The following is a 23307-nucleotide window of genomic DNA, read 5'->3' on the forward strand; positions in this document are numbered from 1 at the left end:
ATCACCATTATTGTTTAATAGCATGGTGTCTATGACACATAGTTTAATCTCATTTTGCCAGCTAGGTAGAGGAGTGCACACAGATACCACTCAGCAGTTCATATAATACCAGAAACACAGAGCAGAAAAAAAAGCAAAGCCAACACACTCATCTGATGACTCCAGCCTTTTTCAGTTCATGAACTGTCTGGGAGCAGGCTGCAATTTTCTGCAATTATTTATTATAATTTGATGACTATTTGATATTGACCAATGTATTTGTCCTGCTTACACACCTACCCATGCACACATATAACACCCTATATAATAACCATGTAATTCTGTACATATAGCAGGTAAAATGTATAAAATAGGATTCCTCCTCAGTACTATGTCCATTAGCAGCCCACTGTGCTGGCTTGAAGAGTGCTTGCAAGCACTGATTGGAAGCACAGGTCAGAGGGTCAGCTTCTATCCTCCAACCAGATAAATGCAAGCCCTAGCACGGGATTTCTGAGGGTCAAAAAGAATTCCCTCCAAGAAAAATGGGCAATACCACAAGCATTCACCAACGAACACAGTTACAGACTGAAATGTGAGTAAATAAACATTTCCCGCATCATTCTGGGGTGCTCTCTACATCTGTCCCAGCCCTGGAAACCTGGGGACAAGGCAGCATCCTCCCAGCTCTTCTCCCTTTAGAAAAAGCAGCCAACAAGGGCCAGATCTGTCTTTCCCACAGTTCTGCTCTGCTGCAGCCAGGCAGAGGCCATGTGCAGGGCACCTGGAGACAAAGGGAAAGCAAAGCATGATGCTAATAATAACTCTGCCTCGCATGGAGCTTCTGGGCCAGGACAACAACGTGCTGCCCTTTGCTTGGGGCTCCAGGCAGAGATTTGCCCCTTCACATTTGCTTTTTCTGAATCCTAACTTGGGAATAAACTTGTTTGTTAGCACAGCTGCAGAAAGGGCACTGCAGGAGTGAGAAATGCAGGTATTTCGAGGGAGTACACACAGACCATACCCTGCGATATTCAACCAGCTCCACGTAAAGCTCAAGGGAAATATGCACAGTAACAACAATGCTTTGCATTTCTATAGTGCTTGCCTTTGGCAGCTCTCTGGGAGCTTGCAAACATTAATGAATTCACAGAGATTCAGAGAATATAAAGGCCAGAAGGGACTTTAGATCATCCAGTCTGACCTTCTGTGTATCGCACGCTACTTGGAAATTGTGTGGAAAAGAACCACAAGCATTATTTGGGGGTGGCAGAAAATGCCTTTCTGTGAAAGGCTGAAAGAGCTCAATCTGTTTAGCTTATGAAACAGAAATTAGACAAACTATCCTGCAGAAAGACCAACAGTGAGTGTTTACATGCAGCTAAGTTGAATCTTCCAGAAAGGCATCTACCTTTGATTTGAAAAACACTCAAGAAAGGGAAAAATATTGTTTCCCTTGGTATCTTCTGACAATACCTATTCATGCTCATTGTTAGCATTCATGCTTACTGATTAATTTCAATCTGTTTGGTTTTTCTGTCACAGTTTTTTGTTATTCTCTCCCCTAGATTAAAAAATAAACCTTCAGTAACCAGCAGCTCTCTCTGTGGAGGCACTTTATATTCCAAATCAAATAATCTCTCACTCTTCTTTTAGGTACAACAGGCAGATTGAGTTCATTAGGTCTTTCACTGAAAGCATTTTCTCACCTCTGGAACAACACTGGAGCCTATTGTCACACTGCTTCCAGCTTTTTCTCCTCCTTTTAGAAATATTCTCCTCATCCACCAGTATCTGTGCTCTATATTGTAGACATTACATGACTTTTGTCACTTTTCTCTACTCCTTCCCACAGTATACCCACTAGGCTGTGTGCACATTGTTCCTGCTTTAAAGATGGAGGCAAATGTAAATGCTAGGACAAAACCCTAACAAATAATTTTGAGGGAGGAAGACTATGGGTAAGTGGTTCTGATCCTACCTTTACATTAGTATAAATTCAGTGCATTTTAAACATGAGCCTCCAGATTTATACAATTCTTGGCAAGAGAAAATCTAGCCCTGTATTTAAAAGGATTATCCACTTCCAGCATTTTCCACTTTTTCATCCACTCACAGCCTCATATGGTTGTTTTTCTCATATCTCTCACTGGACATAAATGTCTTGGATTCCCCAGTTATTCTTTCTCTCTCCCCCCCTTATTTTCATCTTCTTGTGACTGATCATCCCCTTTTCAATGAGTGCCTCTGACCAGCTGCTTCTCAGATTCTCCCTGCTCTGGTCTACTCAAATGTCACAAAACACACCAGCCCCCACATCCCCATCTGCTTTTTAAGGGTTTGTTATCATGAGCAGAGGTTTTTCTACTCACTGTTCTTTACTTTGCAAAACCCAAAGGCAATCAAGAGAAACCACCCCAATGTCAAAGGCTGAGAGAGGGGTTTACGTCAGCCCTAGTTCTGGCCTCCCAGGTGCTGTGCTGGGGCTTTCAGCTGCATCACCAAGCTTATTTTTATTCAGTCATGACTAAAATCATGGACTGTAGGAACTACAGGGTAAGAATGCCCTGCCTTGTGCCCAAGGAGAATGCTGCAGGGAATGGGAAGTTCCCTGTTTGTTTACCTGGGTGGTTGCTGGTTTTTTTTCTGTGACATGGTGAGATCAGGGACTTCAGCTGTTCCCTGGTCAAGGGACGGCAGGCTAACAGATTCTCAGCTCTTTCTATTCAAGGCACCACCACTTTCTTACAGACTTTTCAAGCTCCAGCTTAAATCCGTTGTCTTTACACCTCAGATTCTCAGTAAAGCTGCATTACCCTAACAGACAAAAATCCACTTCTAGTTTTGCACCCCAAGTACTTTGCTAGCCTGTCTGTACTAGACTATCTCCATACAACCGTGTGCTTTAGTTTAAATGTGTCCTCCAAGGTGCACTCATTACAGCAATCCTGTCTGCTTTGTCCTTGCTTGCACGGTTAAACAAGCTGGGCTCTCCAGGTTCCAATGCCAGACTTCCCTTTCCTCTCACAATCTGCCCATCCTGTCTGCTCCTGTCTCAGCCTGTATTCCTTTGACCAGAACTGTAACACAGACCAGAGGAGAGGTCTCACAGGGCTTTGGGGGGGGAGCATCAATGTATTTTCCCACTGCGAACACCTCCCTAAGCACTAGAACAGCATTTGCTTTGTCCCCAACTGCATTGCACTGCGATTCACCATCACGCCACCATCACCTAATACACAAGATCTCACCACTTTTTTCCTGAGCTTTCTCAGGATTTGTTTACCACTAAGTCTATCCAGCCACCTTTCAGCAAGGTTCTCAAGACAGGTCTTGGCAGGTGACAATGGTTCCCGGAATTTAATGTGGGCATCAGGGAGCAATGCAGCTTATATTGATGATCCACACTGAGGATCCTCACTGAGATTTGGCAAAACTGGCTCAACAGTTCCCAGAGGACAAGGACTGCCTCCAGTCCTGCTTGCTGTGCTCTCTGCCAGATCTCTCAGAGTTCCCAGCTTACAGAAGATTTCTATTATTAGCTGTCAAGCATATGACCTTGTCTGTCGTACTACTGAAATTCATTCTGTTTCTGGTACTCCTGCCAAGGTCAAATAAGGCTTCCTCTACAATATCCTGGTCCTTCCACGTACCAGCAATGCCTTCTAGTGTTGAATCACCAGGATACTCCTTCCCTCTCCACAGCTATCGGAGGGTCTCAGGGTGATATCAGCAAAGGCCAATCCCATGGGTGACCCTAGGGAGTGTAACAAGTAACATTTTGCTAGACTTTGATGGGTGATCTTGCTGCCGCTGTCTTCTCAGATTGACTTCTCCCTCCCTGCCACTTACAAGTCCTCTGTCTCACTTGATCTTCTCCAGCCTAACTATTTGTTTCTTATGTGGCACATATCAATGCTTTACTGAAATAGAGATGAGACCTTTGAAATTTCTTTTGCCTCCCAGGAAAACAATAATCTAAAAGAATGATGTTGTCTAGGCCTGGTGTTATCCAGAACTGATACACTCATATTGCTTGACTCCCTTTTCCCCTAACTGCTTGGTAATAATTATACTTTCCTTGAAAATCTCTCTAAAGTGCTACACATTGCAGAGGTCACACTTTAAAGTCTGAGACTGACAAATTTATTTCTCATCCTTCTCTAATCCTAACTGCTGAATTTTCACTTTTGCAGGCTGCATGGAGTCACCACTGCGTGCAGAGCTGAAAAAAGCCCTTTGCTGTAAGTGTGCTTTTCCACAAGCCAGCCCTCCCAGGGCCAGAAGGCAGCCAGGCCCAGCACTGTGAGTGCACTAATCAGCTTGAGCTGCTTATTCACAGCACTCAGCTTGTTTCTTTCCCCAAGGGTGATATTTCTGTCCTTATCAATAACTTGGGCACAGAGTCTTCTTTGGTTTTAGCTCACACTATAGACTCCTTGATCCCAACTTCACTCTTATTGACCAGAAGTGGCCCTACTTCTTTCCTTTCTTTTTTTTTATTCCCCAAATAGCTGAAGAATATTCTGTCATTTGTTTCAACCTCCTTTGCAAGGCCTAGCTCAGCTTGATGTGCAAGCAATCCTCACTTTATCCCTACAATTCTGACCTCTAAGGGAGGGCAGGGCAGGGCAGGACTAAGCAAGGCAGCCTTCTTTGCTATCTGCCTTTTTTCCATTCCACAGTCTCTCTGCAGAGCCAGCTTAAGCAGCTGCTTGTTGTCACAGACAGATGGAGGGCAAGAGAATCAGGATCCTCACAGAAATAGGGGCTTCACACTGTCCCCAAAAGCTCAACTGCTCCCTCCCCACACTCCAGACTTTGCACTGCTGCCTGTGAAAGCAGCGCCATGAGTCAACAGCAGAACACCCTCCACACACTGGGCAGCAGAGGGTAGAGGTGCCAACTAACCAGAATTATCTGTGATCCTGTGAGTGGGGCTTCTGTGTCCCAGGGAGAGATAGGAAGAAAAGAAAAATGTCTTTTGAAGGGAAAGGGATGGCAGTCAGATTCCCATGACAAAGCCTTATGATAGGGAGATCTGTGCCTTAGGTGATAGGTGGGGCAGGAGAAAAAGAATTCAGGATGAGTTTGGTGGCTAAAAGAATGTATCTTAGGAGGAGGCTGGAGGTGTCCTCAGATCTGCTAAGATTCTGTGGTTCTCACCCTGCAAAACTTGTCTGCTTCTGCCTTGGCTGAATTTAAGCTAAACCATCACACAAGACATTTTCTCTAACCTTCTCTGCTGTGACACTTACCATCTTCATCCTCCTATCTACCGACTGCTCCTTCCTGGCATCTTCTCACGCGGCTTTGCTCCTCTGCTGAACTGTAGGTGCTAAGAGAGCTCAGGACATCAGTTATACCTGGGCTAAGGCTACAGACAACAGCACTTCAGCCCATGCACTTTGCATAAAAGACCTGGGGCACTGGGGGATAGGTGTGAGCAGGATAATCAACTGGCCTTGCATTCACACAGATTTAGGTGGTGTCAGGGGTGCCAGTGCCACTTGCTTGGCAGCCTGTGGATCTTCACACAGCTTCAAATGAAGGTTCTGCACCATTCATTACCCTCACTTTGTCAGTCCCCCTAAATACCCAGTGCTTACTGACAGCCCCTGCACACCGGGTAAAACTCCATGGCCACAGGGATCAATCCTGCACCCACTTGGAAAACACCACAGACGGGAGGAAGTGCAAATTGCTCCGTGGTTCTGAGCGTCTGTGCACGTCCCCAGTGAGATGTGCACACAGGGAGCCCAGGGATCTCACAACGCACTGCAGAGCAGCTCTTTATGCATGCAGATACACACATGCATGCACAAATCACCTCACACATCGTTTATCCACACATCCAATGCACTCCCACGAGCACCCCTGGGCAGGGATACAGAGCCCTGCTGATGCTGGGTAAGCAGGAGTTAATGGAAGAAAGGCTGGGAAGGAAATTAAAAGCAAAAAAAGTTGAAAGCCCAGCACATGATTCTTCTCCTATCACATCTGTGAATCCTGGAGCGCAAGAGTAATTGTCTGCAATGAGTCAGACCAAAAGGCACAAGGTAATGGTTGCTATGGCAACCTGTGCACTGCTCTAATTCGGCTCGGAATTAAAATTATATCAAATAATTTGCAAGCAAAGGCAACGTGGCAAAGGCGCCGGGTGCCAATCTAAAAAATCCAGCTATATGCAAGTCTCTTCTGAGTCAGTGTCAAGGGCTCTTTTTGCTCCAAGAGCGACAGCCATGGCGATCAGTGGAGCTGTAGAGGCAGCAGTGATGGATAACCTTAGGCAAGAAGGGTTCTGCTACACACGGGCAAGAACGGGCTCCTGGGCTGGAGCTCCAGCCTGGAACAGGCTTTGGGCTGAGGATATCCTGGCACAGATGCCTCACCAGACCCTAAATGGGAAAAGTCATTGTTCACAATTTTTTGTTGGGGTCACACTGAGAAAATTCCCTGAAAGACTGGTGAGGGCACAGGAACCTACCCACAGGGTCTGTGCTGGGTGAAGCACTGCCTGCACGGGCTGAGGAAGGCAGGGCTCACTCCCTTAGAGCTTTTTCCCTGGTAAGTGGTGCAGTGTAAAAAGTCAGGCACTCAGCAGAGACTACAAAGAAATATTTGCCCTACAGAATTGGCTATTGTCTTCAGTTTTCCCCCAGACAAGGACTCCTCCCATGCAACAGACAATGTCTGCACACACAGAGGCATGGTCCCCGTGCTGAAGATCTTACAGCCTATGCAGACAGCACAAACACCATGGAGGAAAAGGAAATTGCTGAGGTCTAGCCAGGGTGAGTAGAATGCTATGAAAGATGCCTCACATTACTATTTTTAGCTTTCTTTTGAGGTCAAAATAGACTTATTTGTCCCTCTTGTCCCCAGTTACTGTCTATGCATGGAGACATCTAGCTGGAGTTCTGCAGGCAGATGTTGCTCTCTCTCCTGTTCACTGAGCTGGCTGGAGGATAATCAGCTCTGAAAAGGGAACCATGTGGCCCCAGCACTGATGCCAAACCTTGATGAAAGGCAAAGTTTGTAAGACCAGAGCCAGCGCAAAATAACGCAAGCACCTCATCTTCGTCTGGCTCATGGAACAGCTTTGTGTGTGCCCTGGAAACACCCCAAAAAGCAGCCTGGGTGCTTACAGGTGTCCCCCAAGGCTCAGTGTGTAAGCAGAATGCAATGGGTGGCAGGCAGGCAGATGCGGGGACGAAGAGTGCAAGAGATGCTGGTTTTGGCACACTAACATGTCACGGGACACTGATATCAGAGTAGTGTCTCAACCCTCAGGCCAGCCAGGTGTGTAGCCACTGATAACAGCCTCCAGACAGATGTCCTGAGAGGTGGAGAAGGCACAGCTGCTGGTAGCATGAAAATCAGCAGCATTTCTGCCTTACAAGTGTCCCTAACACTTTCCATGACTCATTTCCAGGGCACGGCCTGTTCAGATGGCTCTGATTTTGTCGGATCAAATGGATGCGTGAGAAACCGCTCGGGCCTTGGGGACTGCCAGAAGGGGCTGGCGTCAGGCAGAGACCAGACACAGCAGGTGATGGGCTAAAAATGAGTCGTCTTCCTTCTTTTTATCCATCATAAATGCATGCCAGGGGGACCATGATTTCCATAAAGGCACCTGGTGATGCCTCAGGGACTCACAGAAGTCTCTGCACTGAGATAACTTTGGCACAACCTCCAGCACGAAAAGAGGGACAGCATTCCTTCTGAATACTGCAGTAGTCATTCAAGAGAGCAGCTACCCTCCTATTTCATATGGGTGTCTTAATGCTGCTTTCTGAACCAGCCTAGTGAAATAATTTTAATTCTCCAGTTTATATGCAGCTATTTCCACAGAAAAGGTGCTTATGCTATTAGAGCTTATTTCTGTGCATTTCAACAGCTTCTACTGATGCTAGTGTCACTTTCCAGAGAGAAGGTTGAAATGTTTTATCCATCCAAGCAACAAAACTGGAAGAATATGGAATTGTGTGCAGAGAAGCTTGAAAAGATGCCACAGCAACAGTCCTGCTGAAAAAGCCACCTGCACCTCCTGTTCCTGCTTGCTGGTAGCAGACAGCAGGTAGCCAAAATTGGAGACCAAGGAAGAGATGGAGAGACATCAAGCTGGCCAGGAATTGCTTTTCAAATTAAGAGCTTCCATCAGACTGACAGAGGCTGGATTGTAAGCAGAGGTAAAATGGCAAAATTACTCCCCATTACCTACTTTTCTGACTGATAGATTTCAAATTCTTTTGAAAAAAAAATCAAAACATTTAAAAAAAAAAATCTGCTCCTGCTGTGAGTACAGAGCTTTTCTGAAAATACTGGTCTTGATAACTCAGTGTGCCAAAATTCTGTCTTTAAAATGGAGACAACATTTCTCTTCTCTGCCCTTGGTTTGAGCTTACCTAGGGCTCTCCCCAAATACATCTGCATGAATTGCTGGTGCCATGGGATAATGATTTCACTGTGGTCCAATAACTGCTGGTAAGAGCAGCTACTTCCAATATCAACAGAGGAGAGAAGCGTTGTGTAAAATAAACCTGCATCTCCCAAGTGCCCATTTGGATTATTTTTCTTGGGCACCATGTACATGCCCCATTGTCTGTTTCCCATCCCTGCCACGTGAAAGCCATGGACCTAACCCTACCTGTCCCTGCTGGGACTGGCAGCCAGCTGACAGCCCCAGAAGCTGAACAGCCAGAAGGTCAGGCAATGAAAGAGACGTCATCCACAGCTCGAAGTGACAGCTGAACTCCTGCACAGATTCCAGCAGTTTCACTCAGGCTTTAAATCACAAAAAGCTTCTGTCAGGAACTCCATGTGATTTCTGCCTTGCAGCCTGAGGATCCGAAAGCCCCAGGCTACTGACTCAGGGGAGGGAGCAGATGACAGTGCTATCTGGGGCAGGACATGGCTTGGGGAGAATGCCATCCCCATTCCTTATTTCTCATTTCCAACGGAGTTAGTGTGCGTGAAAGGTACTGGACTGACATCCCAGGAGAATAGCTGCCTTCTAATTAATTATAATTAATCATCCAGGCATTACTTAATGTTTGCATAGTGCTTTGAAGTGCCAAAGCACAATATAGCAGGTAGATAATGTTCATTCCAAGAAACAGGTACAGTCAAGCCAGGGTTGCCTGTGTGGCTTCCCACCAAAGAGACCACACCAACTCAGCTCACACAAGTGGACCCTGCCTTAGCTCCACCACGTCCTCCAAGAAATCTGTGTGTACCCTGAACCCCTTGTGCACCCCTCCCAGGCCCATGGGGGAAGGAGAGGGACGGATGAAAAGGGGGGAGGACAGGGCAGGGCAAAGGACACTTCCTTTCCCTCCTGAATTTGGCCACCTCTCACCTGGAGTGTGGAGTAGCATCTCCAATGGCAAGAGGAGCAGCTTGGACTCCCCCTCAAACCCATTCTGGGATTTCCCACTGAGCTAAGACAGAAATGGGAAGAAGAAGGCCCTTGTGCTTCCCCCTCCACCCCTTCTCTCAGCTCTCCAGACTGCAACTCTCTAATTCCATATGACTGCTCCTTCACTCCCTGACAGCAGCCAGGCTTGTGTCATCTTCCTGGACATTTGGTTTCACCAGTTTGCCTTACTCTGCCCTGGCTATGGACTGCCATTCATCTGCCAGAATAAAGGGGCCCAGTGCTGCCTGTAACTGGCATTCTCCCCATGGGGTCACTGAGGGTGCTCCCTCCCCATGAGCATGGCTGTAAATCCTGGAGCTGAATTTTTCACTGCATGCATAGTGAACATTTCAAAGTGCTTACAAATCCCCTCAAGCACCATCAAGTCAAACAAGTGACAGTAATGATCAGTGGCAGAATGACAGGCCAGTTCATACCACTTGTTATTTTACAGGGGCACTTAAAGAGTCTCCGTTGTTCCCCTTTCACAGAACTGTGGCTGCATTTATTCAGAAACTACAAATCTACCCAGATATTTGGTTTTCTGGGAATCAGTGCTGGGTACCAAACTTCTGCTAGTATAACTAAATTACCATGGTATCAATCCCCGTAAGGGCTGATGCCATCAGAATAACAATAACAACAATCTGCATCCCATTCTGCTTTGATTGCCTCTTGTGTGCCTCCACACTCCCTCTCCTTCCTTCTCCCATCTCCTGTACTCAGGATGGTGATGCAGCTCGGCCCAGCATCATTTCTGCTGCAGCCCCTCACGGTCCCCTAGAACCAGCATGTAATCATTCAGGATAATTGTATCACTGTGAGGGGAAATGAAGTGAGATTACTTACTCTCTAAGCTGACATCCTCAAGAAAAAAATAATACTTCAATTGGTAGTGTGACCACTAGTTATTGCCCTTTTTAAAAAAATGACTACTAGCATGAAAGTTTCAGATGATGAACCTTAGTCACTAATAGAAAAGCAGATGGTAATACAGCACTTTTTTCCTCCTTGAACACCCCCCACAAAACATAAACTGACACCCAAGCCAGCACATGGAAGCCACCTCAGCAAACCCCTGCACTCCTACTGAAGTCAGTGGAGGCTACAGCTGGAGACATGAAGAACTTTGGACCCTTTGGGTGATAGTGTTTGCCCTGATGCTATCATTTAGCCCACCCATCCCATGGATCAGAGATGGGCTGTTTTCATCAAAGCATGAGAAACCAGGAGTGAAGAACACATATCATGAGTGAGAGCAGCAGAAGATGCTTGTGGTCAGGTCACCTAAAGTACCTGCTAGGGACAGGGACTGTGGTACCTTTAAGGAACAAAAGCAATTGCAAATTAATTTCTCTGTCTCAGCTTCCGTGGTTGCCAGCGAGAAAACTGGTTTTGCATAATTTCCAAAAATGACAGATTTTTCACCTTATTGTTATTGTTTTAATAGGATTTGTTTCCCTATCTTCTGCTGTTTCCTCCACCCTCTGCAAAGGATCCTGCCCTTTCACAGCATGTCCACACAGACGTTATTCAGCATAACTGAGTGGGTGGAAATCTCCACAGGGGTTGTGGAAAGTGCTGCTGACAGAAGAGAAATGGCTCGGTCAGGGCCAGATTCTCCTGTCACTTGTTCTTGCTCCAGTGCTTCCACCAAGAAGTTTCCTCCCTTGAATTTATGGTGAGTGTCAGATTGTCCTGGTTTCAGCTAGGGTAGAGTTAATTTCTGCTCAGTGGCTGTTAGAGTGCTGTGTTTTGAATTCATAATGAGAATGTTTTGGCTTTTTGCTAAGTGTTTATCCTAAGTCAAGAGCTTTTTTCCTTGTCTCATGCTCTGCCAGTGAGGAGCTGAACTAAGGAAACTGGAAGGGACCGTAGCCTGGACAGGTGACCTGACCTGACCAAAGGGACACTCTACAGCACAGAACATCATTGTCACTATAGAAATGGGGGGCTTACCCAGAAGAGGGACCAGTCTAGGTTTGGGAAGAGAGGTCTGGCATGGGTCAGTGGGTGGTGAGCAATTGCATCTTGCATTGCTTGTTTTTCCCTTATTATTATTTTTATCATCATCATCATTTACCATTATTATTGTATTTTACTTAATTTTCAATTATTAAACTGAAAGTTTTACTTTGATTCTCCTCCCCAGTCCACCACAGTGGAGGGGTGAGAGGGAGGTTGGGTGAGTGGCTGTGTGCTGCTTCATTTCCAGCTGGGCTTGAACCACAGCACAGATGAACTGCTTGTGTGCCTCTGCTCTAACCCACAGGTCAGGAAAGGGAAAGAAAAAGATCATGAAATACAAGCTTCTTTTTAAAAAAATGTTATTTTCTCCTCTCAAAATAATGCCTAGAAAAATGTTTCAGTGCTGCACAGAGGCCCTTGGTGCAGTTTCAATGCTCTTTCATTTTCTGCTGGGTGTAACAGTTCAGCTGGTATCAGTTTTGGGAGCAGGTTCTATCATCCAAGCACCTATTAATGTGAACTTTGCTGAAACCATCTCTGTTCACAGGTGCCTCTGGGCAGACTTCATAATAATTTTCTGGCTTTGGGCATAAGAGTGAAATGTTCTGTTTCATAACACTTCCTTCAGCTTTTAAGTACTTTCTCAATGCCCAGGTGATAATTAAGGAGTATCACTGTCAGCTAGAACTCACTGAAATCCTGGAAACTAAGGAATGCTTCATCAGATGAAATTAATTTGCTATAGTTTTACTGACTAGCAGCATTGAAGAACATTTCCTGTCTCCTACCCAGCCTAGGCAAATGCAATGGCAGACTGTGATCTGAAGGAATCTGCTGTATGGCCTTCTCTCTACAGGGTGCTCCTGTAACAAAGTTATTGTTTGGTGTCCATTCTGTCAGTCATTCCTTCCACCATGCAAGGCTCCATCAGCACTAACCATTCTTTCCCAAGAAGCTTTGCATCACAGCATATAATTACTCCATTACCTGTTCCATCAGCCTCTTCCTTTAGTCCCTGTTTCCAGGTCTAAAACAATTTCCATGGAGCTACATCTTCTCTTACCCCAGCACTCCTATGCTGGGTGGTTAAGTTGCATATGGTGCCAGGGTTACTGATAATGGTTTGTTTTGTTAAATGGCTGCTCTGTTTTGCTTCTAAGTTCAATGTACTTCCATAAAGGCTGAAGCAATTAGTACAGAAAATGGTAAATCTTCAAAAGCTTTGGGGTTCTGTTGGAAATAATGTGCTACATGAATTTTCCAAAAGAAGATGCGGTCTAGTGAAGGTATGCAAAAAGGAGTTTAAAGCTCAGATACAGCAATAAGTTTGGCAATCTATAGGTCTGAGTTGGAGTTCTAGAGACATGCCCATTCCACCAGCAGAAGTTATTTTTCATTTGAGATAACAACAGGGACGCACAAACATGAAGCTGTTCCAAAGCCAGAAGTGTTTCCTGCAATGTTCTAAACCTGCACGGACTTCCCAACCTACTCCTGCTCCAGAAAAAGAGTCTCAATCCACAAGTTCACCAGCACTGGAAATGGGAAGCTTCCATTCAAGCAGCCCATTTCCCTTTCAAAAGCCTGTCAGCCATTCAGTACCTGTTCCATTATTCTCTGTTGAGCCTAGTTCTCAATACCACAAGCTATTGTGGCTCCTGTCATTTCCCCTGAATGACAAGCTAACAGCTCTCAGCTCCCACACTCAATGCAAGATGCAGCCATTCCATTCAGGATAAAAAGAGAAACCAGAATGTCCTACCTGCGGCAATTCCCATCTTCCCATCCACAGACACAGACACAGCCGTGCTCACTGTCACCACTTTTGGCAGGCCACCCCCCTCTGTCAAGACACAAATACAGCAGGCTTGGTTAGCTTACCCCAGAGAAGAATAAAATGCAGCAAAAACAGCTTGCCCCCACATTTTCTCATCCAGGACAGTGTGTACATATTCCTCAACTCTGAAACATCCCAGAATTTCGAGGGCTGCATCTTTCAAGACACAAAAGCAGCCTAATGGGCTATGAGCAGATTTTATTTTTCTCGTCTTTATGGCTCATGATAAAAGTGGCATCCTCAACATAAAGGAAGTGTCCAAGGCTGGATGGAGCAGGGGTTTGAGCAACCTGGTCTCATGGAAGACATCCCTGCCCACAGCAAGGGGTGTGGAACTAAGTGACCTTTAAAATCCCTTGCAGCCCAAAATGTTTCATGATTCCGTGATAAAATGAAGACAATTGGCCTCCTTGATTTTGGGCATGCAGAGCTTCTCTTAGGCCAGAGAGGTGTTCTGCTCAATGCACCATCTAAACTCTGCAGAGAGAGGAGAAGCAGGACAGGTAATTCTGACACACTTGCACACCAAAGGCCATGTTTATGTCTAACTCTTACCCAAGCCAGGCCAGCACTACCAACTGCAGACACAGGAGCTTCCAGAGCACACTCCATTTTAGAAACAAAGCCTTCTGGGACTTTGTTGCCTAAACTCTCTTATGCCCCAGGGTCTCCCAATTATCCTTGAGCTGCTGCTTTAAGCATCCTGTAGGTCCTGTGACACATCTGCCAGCCCTGTGCAGATCTCTGAGCTCCCATGGGGCGTTTAAAATCACATGGCTGGCTAGGCTCAAGCAACTGAACTCCATCTCTCCTTGTCAGGGCAGTTGTTCCAGCCTGCAATTGTCCATGTGGCAGATTCCATTTCTATTTCTTTTTTTTTTTAAGTGATTAGATTAGCTTCAGCTGGGGCACCTCTTTGGGAACTGCCAGGGGACAGTTTGAAGGCCAGTCTGATCGATGTAGCCTGCACCTGGTCCCCTCCTTCCATGCTCTGTGGAAATCTCTGCCTTAGACAGATGGGTCAGGGATTCTTTCCTTCCCCACAACTCCAGCATTTGTTACTGCTTTCCATGTCTGCCTTCACCATTATAGGTGTGTCCAGAGCACAACTCAGTGCCTATCACAGCTTAGCCTCACCATTAGGCTCTCACTATTTTGCTTTTGCTTTTTGATCAAAGCCAGATTAACCTGCTCAAGTGTGTCAAAAGCAGTAAAACCTTTGTGAAACAAATACTCAGCTCACACGCCTTGAGCGTGATCCTGCCTTTACGGCTGTCCTGGGTTGGCTGTATGATGCTTGTATCCCCACTTGTCTGTTCTGTAATAGGTTTTGCACCCTTGAGACTTGTCCCAAGGGCAAAGGGGGGAAAGAAGAAATGTGGAGTTTGGGGGACTGCACTCACTCCTCCACATTCTGCTCCTGGACCGCGCTGTCTGCAGCACGGACAGACAGCAGGACAGAGCTCTCCTTTGCTTTTAGTTTGTTTTTAGCTAGCTGAGGCAGAGAAGTTCCCTGGATTGTGGTTTTTCTTCTTGGACCTGTTCAAACCTGCTCTGGACAGAACACCCAGCAGAGCAGTGGCAGCTCCACCTGTGGCCTGGGCCGTGGCATTTCCAGCACTGGAGGGACTGACCAGAGACTGAGTGAGCTGAGCTACAGCCCACCAAGGGACTTCCTGCGTTTGTCATCTCTTCAGGTTGGCAAGAGGTTTTATTGTTTAATATTGTCCATTTTTTTTTTTTTGTGCTGGTGAATGCCTTGCCTGTTAAATAAACAGTTTTTTCCACTTTTCTCCAAGGAAATCTTTTTTCTGGAAGCAGCTGGGGAAGGGGCCACTTGAATTTTTTTTCTCGGGGAAACCCCTTTAGAGGTTTTCTCCCAAATTTTCCCCAAACCAGGACAATGGTGAACCTCAAATGTCTTGTTTGAGGATGGGACAAAGAAGTAAAATACACTTAGCATCTCTAGGAAAAACAATCCCACCCAACACATGAAAAATCTGGCTTGCATGAACAGTGCTACTTGACATGCAGAGGCTTTCCTGCTGTCCTTTTATTCCTGAGACTTCTGGACACTGGAAGGAGGTGCTGTGCATAAATGATTCTGATGACCTGCAGTCACTTCCTGCAGGTTTCCTTCCCAGCAGAGAGCTGTTGGGGGTTTTCCTTCTTAGATGATTAGAAGCCCATCTGCCATGAAAACCTCCTGTCACAGCAGGGGACTTGTGGAAAACATGAAAAGGGGACTTCAGCAGCTGATAGAATTTAGTAAGAAACTGGGTGGCCTATTTTGGCTAAAAATGTGGGGCAGCCCTGCTTCATCAGATGTCAAGGAAGGGCCTGGACTCTGCTTTATAGTAAACCACTGTCTCAGAAGCACTGGGTATTATTTCCTGGCCCTTCCCAGGCAGTCTCTCTGAGCCCAGCTGCTCATCCCTAAAGACTAATAATCTCTCTTACAGTTCAGGGCACAAGGTCTTCAGGGCCATGTGCTACATCTTACAAGGTGCCTGCAGGCACCAGGTTTTCAGGTGAGTGGGGTTCTGGACTTGATTTAAGCTTCTGACCCACGGCCATGTAAAACAAAGAACAGTGCCAGCTACTTGTCTTTGGTCTTTATCCAAAACTAGCTGTGACTTCTAAGAAAGCCACAGCAAGCCACAACCCCAGTGTTTAGCCAGCAGTGACTACTGTGGCCTTGGTAATGGCTGCCCTAGGAAATCCCACTGGATGTCACTGCCTGGTTTTCCAACCCACATTCTGTTCCAAAGAGCAGATGCCATGGCTTGCAGGGGAGTGAAAGGTCCCTCCTGCCATCTCTCCCCCTCTCTCCACACTTGCTTTTTAAGTGAGATGTAAGGGTGCTGAGGAGAAAGAGGTTTTTGTAGGTTTTGAGTATTTTCTCTTTCCATTCCTTTCCCTATACATCCTGGTTCATCTCTTGCCTCCCAGGCTGGTTTCTTCTCTTTGCTACTTGCTTTCCCACCCACCAGACTCCCACCACTGTGCCACAAAAAGCTTTAACAGCTACAGTGCTGAGCTCTGTGACAGAGATGGAGAGCTGGGGGCCAGGGAGGAGCACCAAGGGGCTCTTTGCCTTGTGTGGAGGAGTCTCACATGAATATTTTGTTTTGCTTGTTTGTTTTTAGGCTCTTTTGCTCTCTTCCAGCCTTTGAGAACGTGCTGGCTGGCCCTGCATCCTCACAGGAATATACAGGAACCAACACCTTAAGCAAGAGATATTGAAAAGCCACTCCTTGCTTTTCTGTAATGTTTGAACTTTGCTGTGTGGGACACCAATGCTTCCTCTCCACCCTTTTCCTCAAATGTCTTCCATAACAAACCCATCCTTTCCTGTCATGGAAAGTGGTGATGGAAAAAATGACACCCTCTGAACTTAGACTTCCTGACTGTTTGCTGGACCCTCACCAGTGCCAGCTGTTACTGCCATCCAGCAGGGCTGACGTTCCCTCCCAAGCCTGGCCACATCTGTGTGTCTCATTCCTTCTGCAATACCTCTCCTGTTCCCTTCTCATGTTTAGTGCGTATTCCAGCCCCACAAGTACCTTGTGTTCAGAATATCAAAAGAGATACTCTCGAAGCCACAGGGACGTAAACCGTCCAAAAATAGAAAAACCAGTTGGCTAAACACCAGAACGGTACTCTCAGCAAATTTTGTTTGAGAAGTGTGCAGACTCCTCAGTGGTAGTTTCTGAGGAGACTGGAGACTAGAGTTACATCTGACCTCAGTTGAGGCAGTATTGTGGAGAGCAGCCTTCCCGCAGCTCCCGCCTCTCTACACCTTTCCATCCACCCAAGATCTGCATTTCCATTTCCATCCTTCTCCTCCTCTGTAGCCCTGCATTGCTCATTCCCGACTGCCTTCCCCACACCTTGTAGCTCCATCCTTCAGCTGTGATCAGCATCTTGGCCATGAGCTCTGTGCCCCTCTGGTGTGAAGGAAACGCCAAGAGGGCAGGTCCCAGCACTTCCCACTGTGCGGGAGGCAGCGATAAAGGTATCGAGACGGGCGCCGTGTGGGATGCGAGGTGTGAAAAGCTTTTTTTCTCTTTCCCTCTGTCTGCTCTGCGTTTAGCCTGGGGTTACCTGAATCATCCTCTGAGACAATGCTGTAGATGAAGCTGCCGGGGGGATGCTCGGCCGCCCTGCGGTACCACAGAGGGAAGTGGTCCATGGTGAAGATGCTTTCCTTGTCCTTCTGCGTCAGGAATTTCCTGCCGGGAGATAACACGTTGCTCAGGGTGTGGAGGAGCGGCAGCCCTCCTCGGGGCAACGCAGCGGGACACCTGCGGCCGGGAGCATCGCCCGCACCTCACCACCGGGGGATTTTCTACGGGCGAGGGCAGGCGGTGTCGCGGGTGTCCCCCGCTGTCCCCTCGGGGCAAGGGCCGGGCCTTTCCTCGCTCCTGAGGGGCGGCCGCGCCCGCCGCGCCTCCCGCGCCCGCCGCCAGGTGCCGCTGTTGGCCCGGGCCAGGCCCGCGGCGGCGGCGGCCCCGGGCGGGCGGTGCGGCCGGGCCCGAGGGCCGGGCAGGGCGGGAGGGAAGCGGGCGGCACGGCAGGGTCACCGGGAAGCACACCCCGCGAGGGAAGCGGGCGGCACGGCAGGGTCACCGGGAAGCACACCCCGCGAGGGAAGCGGGCGGCACGGCAGGGTCACCGGGAAGCACACCCCGCGAGGGAAGCGGGCGGCACGGCAGGGTCACCGGGAAGCACACGCCGCGAGCAGTGCCGCGGGAGCAGGAGGGCGAGGGAAGCACAGGTGCTTGTGGCCATTAGTTAGTGCAGGGGATGGGGAGCAGGGGAGGAAAGGGGATTCGGCAGTCTCCTACAAAAACAAATCACCCCAAACATAAGGTTATGCAACTGTGTGTGAATCCTCATCTCCTCAGGAGATGCTCAGAGCAGAGACCTCACAGAAACCTTCTGGCATCTGAAGAAGGGAAGCTGGAGAGTGACTCTATCAGGAACTGTAGTGATAGAGCAAAGAGAAATGGGTACAGATTGAAAGAGCGGAAATTTAGGTAAGATACTGGGAAGAAATCTTTTAAGGTGAGGCTCGTGAGAAGCTGGAACAGGTTGCTGAAGGAAGTTGTGGATTTCCCAGCCCTGGCAGCATTCAAGGCCAGGTTGGATAAGGCCTTATGCAACTTTTTCTAGTGGGAGGTGTTCCTCCCCATGGCAGAGTGGGTCAGGAACAGATATCTTTAAGGTCCATGCCAATCCCTTAACAAATTCTATGCTTCTGTGATTCCTAGAGAGCCAGGAACTGAAGTGCTTGAGCAAAGAGATGCTTCTGAAGGCAAGAGGATGTGTCCTGGGAGCATGATAAGACAAGTGGGTGCTTAGGCGAGACCTCATGAAAATCAGGTGATTTGCTTCCCTGGAGGTTCATACAGCTTTGCCTAGCAAATCCCTTTGTTTTCAGACTCTTGTTTTGCTGTATATTTTGCCATAGTAATTCCTCATTTACGATTCCTTCCTTTCAGGGGATTCCAGAAGCTCCTCCTGTGAGATATGTGGGTGTCTGTCTCTGCAGTGTGGTGACTGTGACTGTGTGGAGCACTGAACGCTGCTCCTGATGAGCAGTGGGAATCATCACATTAGCCTCCTGCAGCACACGGCATTTCTCCCTTGTTGCCAGAGACTGACTACTCTCAGTTGTTCAGACTGCTTCAAACACATGAAGAGTGTCACCTTTCAGGCACAGCAGAGCTTGAGGGTAAGACTCAAGTTTGGGGAACTTGGGGACAGTGAAACAGCTGCCGAGAAGCTGCTGATGACCACCACCCACATGGTCCCCTTCTGTTCCATCTGCTGGTGTGCCTCTGTGGCCTGTCCTTTCCTACAGCAGCATGCATATCCAAAATGCAACAGAATGCAAACTACCCTTTCCATGTCAAAACCCTTCAGTGCACACATCCTTCTGCCTTGAGGGAGAGCACAAGAGAGTGAATGGGATGTGACAGATGTCAGTCACATCGCTTAACGCCTCACTGCAAGGCACTGGGATGCTGCTGCCTTGTGGGCAGTGTGAGAGGCAGACCAGCATAAATCTGGGAGAGGAACTGAGACAGAAAGATCAAACAGCCAAGCTGGAATGTTGCTGGGGCACAGGAGTGCAGAGCCTTTGCACTGCAGAATTGGTCCTGGGGATATGTAGTAACTGTGGGCATTTTCTGTGTCAGCTGACTGAAGTCAGGGAATGGTTGAAGGGTTTCATTCAAATGAATGCACTTTGGGACAGTATTTTAAGAAAACCTCAAAAGGAGGTTTTCTTAAACCAGAGGAAGACAAAGGCCCCTACTCTGATTCTGTGAATCAGCATTAATGCCATCGACGTGTTGCTTCTTTCCATCCTGTCTCCCCAAAAGCATTTCTAAGGCTGGTGGTAATCTCATGCTGGCCTTCAGAGACCCTGACAGAAACCGTGTAATGCAGCTTAGGGACTTACTTGTTGGAAATCTTCTCAGAGCCCACATACAGGGCACTCCTCATGAGTCCAGCCCGGGTGCCCAGAAACGCCATCTCAATGCCTGCCTCGGTATCCCTGCAGAACAAAAATACACAAGCAGAAGCAAACAGTTCTCACAAGAACAGCCATGATCCAGGGTGAGGACTTTTCAAACTTGAAGCCACATCTGGAGACCTGGTTCCAAGTTCATTTCCAATATAACACATTTACACCAGGAGTGATAGTGGCTCCTCCCTGCTAATGGCAACTGGCTGACAACTGGCAGGTTTAAGACTTGTGTTCAGATTTTAACCTTTGAAGTCTGCTTATTTCATTCTCTTTTAAGTAGGCCATAAGCTCCTCTGCCCCTGCTAGCTCTGCTCCAGGCTACTGTCACAAGGCTGAAGTGCAAGAGAAGAACTGCAGGAGAATGGCTGAATCAGGGATGCAGAGAATGCCCAAGGTAGCATAATGTGACTAAAGAGGGTGTGTTGGTGTAGCTATTTAAAAGCTGTGCTGATAACTGTGTGTCCTAGCAGGATTGTCACTGGCTCAGCTTCTGTTAGGGTAGGGATACAAGGATCTGAAACAGGGACAGGAGTCCAGTGGCCATGTATATCAGTGAGTAGCACTTTGTCTGGTGAAAGAAGATCTGTGTGACATGATACAAGACACTACAAGCAACAGGTGCCTCACTAGAAATAATAAAATACAAAGTTGTTTACTAAAGCCAGTCTATCCACTATCTTCTTGAGGTTCAATCTGGAGGTATCACCAATAAAGACAATACCAATCTCTCTTTTCTCCACTAGAAAAACCCTCACCAAACTTAAGACTCTCTCAAGGAGGCCCAGCTTACTGGAGTTCACTCCTGAGAGACACTTTTCAAGCTGTTTCTAAAGCTATTGAGCTATTTCTATCAGCTTTTTGAGCTATTTCTACAGTTTCTTGTATGCTGTGCAAAAGTTTGTGACTGTTTCAGGCACTGCATAAACCCATAGTGACGCTCTATCCGTATTTATGTCTCCTACACTTACAAGGACATGTTGAGGGCCAGTGTTGTCCAGTAGGCCTCCATGGGGGCAGTGACCACTGCATCAAACAGCACTTCCTGGACCAACTCCTCATCACCTAAGGAGAAAAAGGAAGAATACAAATCAGGAGAGAAAGACATGTTTTTCTTTAGATGTTTTAGGGAGTCCCTTGGTAAGGAGCATCTGCCTGTCCAGGACAGTGGATCAATGTGGCACAAAAAAGAGGCCTCCCATTACAGGGCAGAGAAGAGGTGCAACACCCTGGGTGGTGGAAAACACAGGAGCAGATGTTACAGCCAAGATCACAGAATTACAGAATCAATGAGGTTGGATAAGACCTCTGAGACCATCAAGTCCAGCCCATGACCCAACACCACCGTGTCAACCAAATCATGGCACTGAGTGCCACATCCAGTCTTTCCTTAAGCTCCTCCAGGGATGGTGTTGCAATAATGTGACACAATAACTCCACCACCTCCCTGGGCAGCTGTTGCAAAAACCAATCACCCTTTCTGTGAAGAATTCCTTCCTAATGTCCACAATCATCAGACCAGTTCCCCTGAAAACTCTGTGGAAAGGTGGTGCCTAAACAAGTGTGGCAAGTGAGAGGCTTTCAAATGAAGTTATTCATTAGACTGTCACTTGACTCCTGCATCGAGCAGGCTGTCCACAGCCTTTGCCTCAAATCCCTGCCTTGACCTTTCCTCTGGGTATCTATAGAAAGGATACCAGCCAACACCTTCCACTCACGTAGCTTCCTTCAAAACCACTAGAGAATTTTTTAAGGCCTCTACTCTGTCCCTTTGCTCACTGGCTTCTCTGTTAGCCCTCCTTCCTTCCTGTGAGTCACAAAACATTTTCCTGTCCTGCTTTTCACCACATGCTAAAGCCAGTCCAGGCTACCAGTTCTAATCCACTTTGGACTGGAGCTAAGAAGTGATTAGGAAAGTTCAAGGTATCATCATGTACTAAATGGCATGCCCCAGAACCCAATTTATTTGACCTGCTTTGTTTCTGATTGCCCTACTTGCACTAATCTGTGAGAACATAGGGACCATCATGTCCCAGAGATGTCCCATTCAGTGCTATTCTAGATGGAGCCACCCAACCATTTCAGTGTTTCTGGCACTGAAGCTTTCTGGGTTGATGTTCCAGGTGTCCCTTAATGTTTTAGCTCAAGTTCTTCCAAATTTCTTTGCCACAGATGTCAGGATCCTTCTCTCTATAGCTGTTGTTATTCAAGTTTCAAAATCAGACCCCACCATGAGATCTTTCCCTCTTGAGGCCCCCCATGTCTAGGATTCATGTGTTCAAATCATATTTGTTTTTCCTCCACAGCACTTCCAAGCCTGCATGTTTCTCCAAGTCAGCTCTCCTGAAACTTTCCTCTTCCCTGACCTCTTCAAAGCATACATCTCCTCTTTCCAGCCTGCTCCCAAGGACAGCCAGGAGGGCTCTGCTCACATTGTGCAAGAGAGGAAGGATTACTGGATTACAGTTGATTTTGCTTTTAAGAGATTCCCATCCTTGTGCCAAAGGTTTGTGCCTCTGAGGTGCAGCCTTACATACAAAAACTTGTACTTGGCATAACTAAAGGGGCTGAAGGACATCCTAAAACAATCCTGTGCACAGCTGGCCATCTCTGCCCCCGATAGAGATCCCACTCTTCAGCTGCAGGAGAATGGGACCCTGGTGCAAGGGATGAGCAGCAGGGGGAGCAGGAAAGATAATAATCCTGTAACCATTTTTTTCCCTTGGATCAGTTACCTGTTGTGCTTGGAAAACAAAATAAATAATCCTTGTTCTGAAAAAAAACATCTCTCCAGAGGGCACCGTGAGCCCTTAGAGGATGATGCCTGGTGTCCCTGGGAAACTGAGCTGTCTCAGCACTTTTCCTGGCTTCTCCTGCCATTGTCCCCTCTAGGCCAGTCAGTCTTGAACCTGGTGTGCAGCCCCTACCAAGCTCCATTCAAGCTTTCCACTTTCCCGTATTTCCTGTGCTGAGACCTCCAGTAAGGCTGAGTTATGTGTCAGCTTCGAAAAGGAAAAAAATCCTCTGATGGAGAGACAAGGAGGTGGATCCTCAGCTCATTTCCACTTGTGAATTAATCTGGGCTTGAGTTCAGTCCTGCCTGTGTAAGCAAGTGCCACAGGGGCTCAGTCTGACACTAATCAGTTTGTCACAGTCCCCTCTCCCTTGTGATGGGTACAGGAAAACCCCAGCAGGGCACTTTCAATGCCTGGGACTCACATTCCAGGTCAGGCTCCTCTCCAGTGAGGAAACGGATCACAGCCTCCAGCTGGCTGAGCTTCCGGTGGTCGGGATCAATGTCAGTGATGCAGTAAATCCTGGTGGGAAGGGGAGAAGAAATCCAAAAGGTCAAAGAGAAACCGTAGTCAAACAAATGCTCCTGGATGATAATAACTGTGAAAAGAAAGTCAGCGAGAAACCTTGGTCTGCAAAGTCTTTACTTTTACATTGCTGCATGTTGTGCCCACTCTGAAGCTAACAGTGTGGCTGTAAGTCAAACCCTACCACTAAACCAAACAGCAATTAACCTGCCTGCTGTGCTCAGCAGGGTTGCTGTGCTCTCCA

General features: G+C 47.3%; 1 protein-coding gene across 3 annotated transcripts in view; it reads right to left on the reverse strand.

Annotated features, from left to right (window-relative positions):
- Nucleotides 1–23307, reverse strand: part of CACNA2D4 (calcium voltage-gated channel auxiliary subunit alpha2delta 4) — a 124443-nt gene that overhangs the window by 52849 nt on the left and 48287 nt on the right. For all 3 annotated transcript variants that reach the window (XM_038153507.1, XM_038153508.1, XM_038153506.1), the window contains 5 exons: nucleotides 22963–23060; nucleotides 20715–20808; nucleotides 19678–19773; nucleotides 17313–17440; nucleotides 13131–13211 (listed from right to left, as the gene is read on the reverse strand). In XM_038153507.1, the coding sequence (XP_038009435.1) occupies nucleotides 13131–13211; nucleotides 17313–17440; nucleotides 19678–19773; nucleotides 20715–20808; nucleotides 22963–23060 (497 nt within the window). The remainder of the gene's footprint in view (nucleotides 1–13130; nucleotides 13212–17312; nucleotides 17441–19677; nucleotides 19774–20714; nucleotides 20809–22962; nucleotides 23061–23307) is intronic.

The sequence above is a fragment of the Motacilla alba genome, chromosome 1A (assembly GCF_015832195.1).
Source record: "Motacilla alba alba isolate MOTALB_02 chromosome 1A, Motacilla_alba_V1.0_pri, whole genome shotgun sequence".
NCBI lineage: Eukaryota > Metazoa > Chordata > Aves > Passeriformes > Motacillidae > Motacilla > Motacilla alba.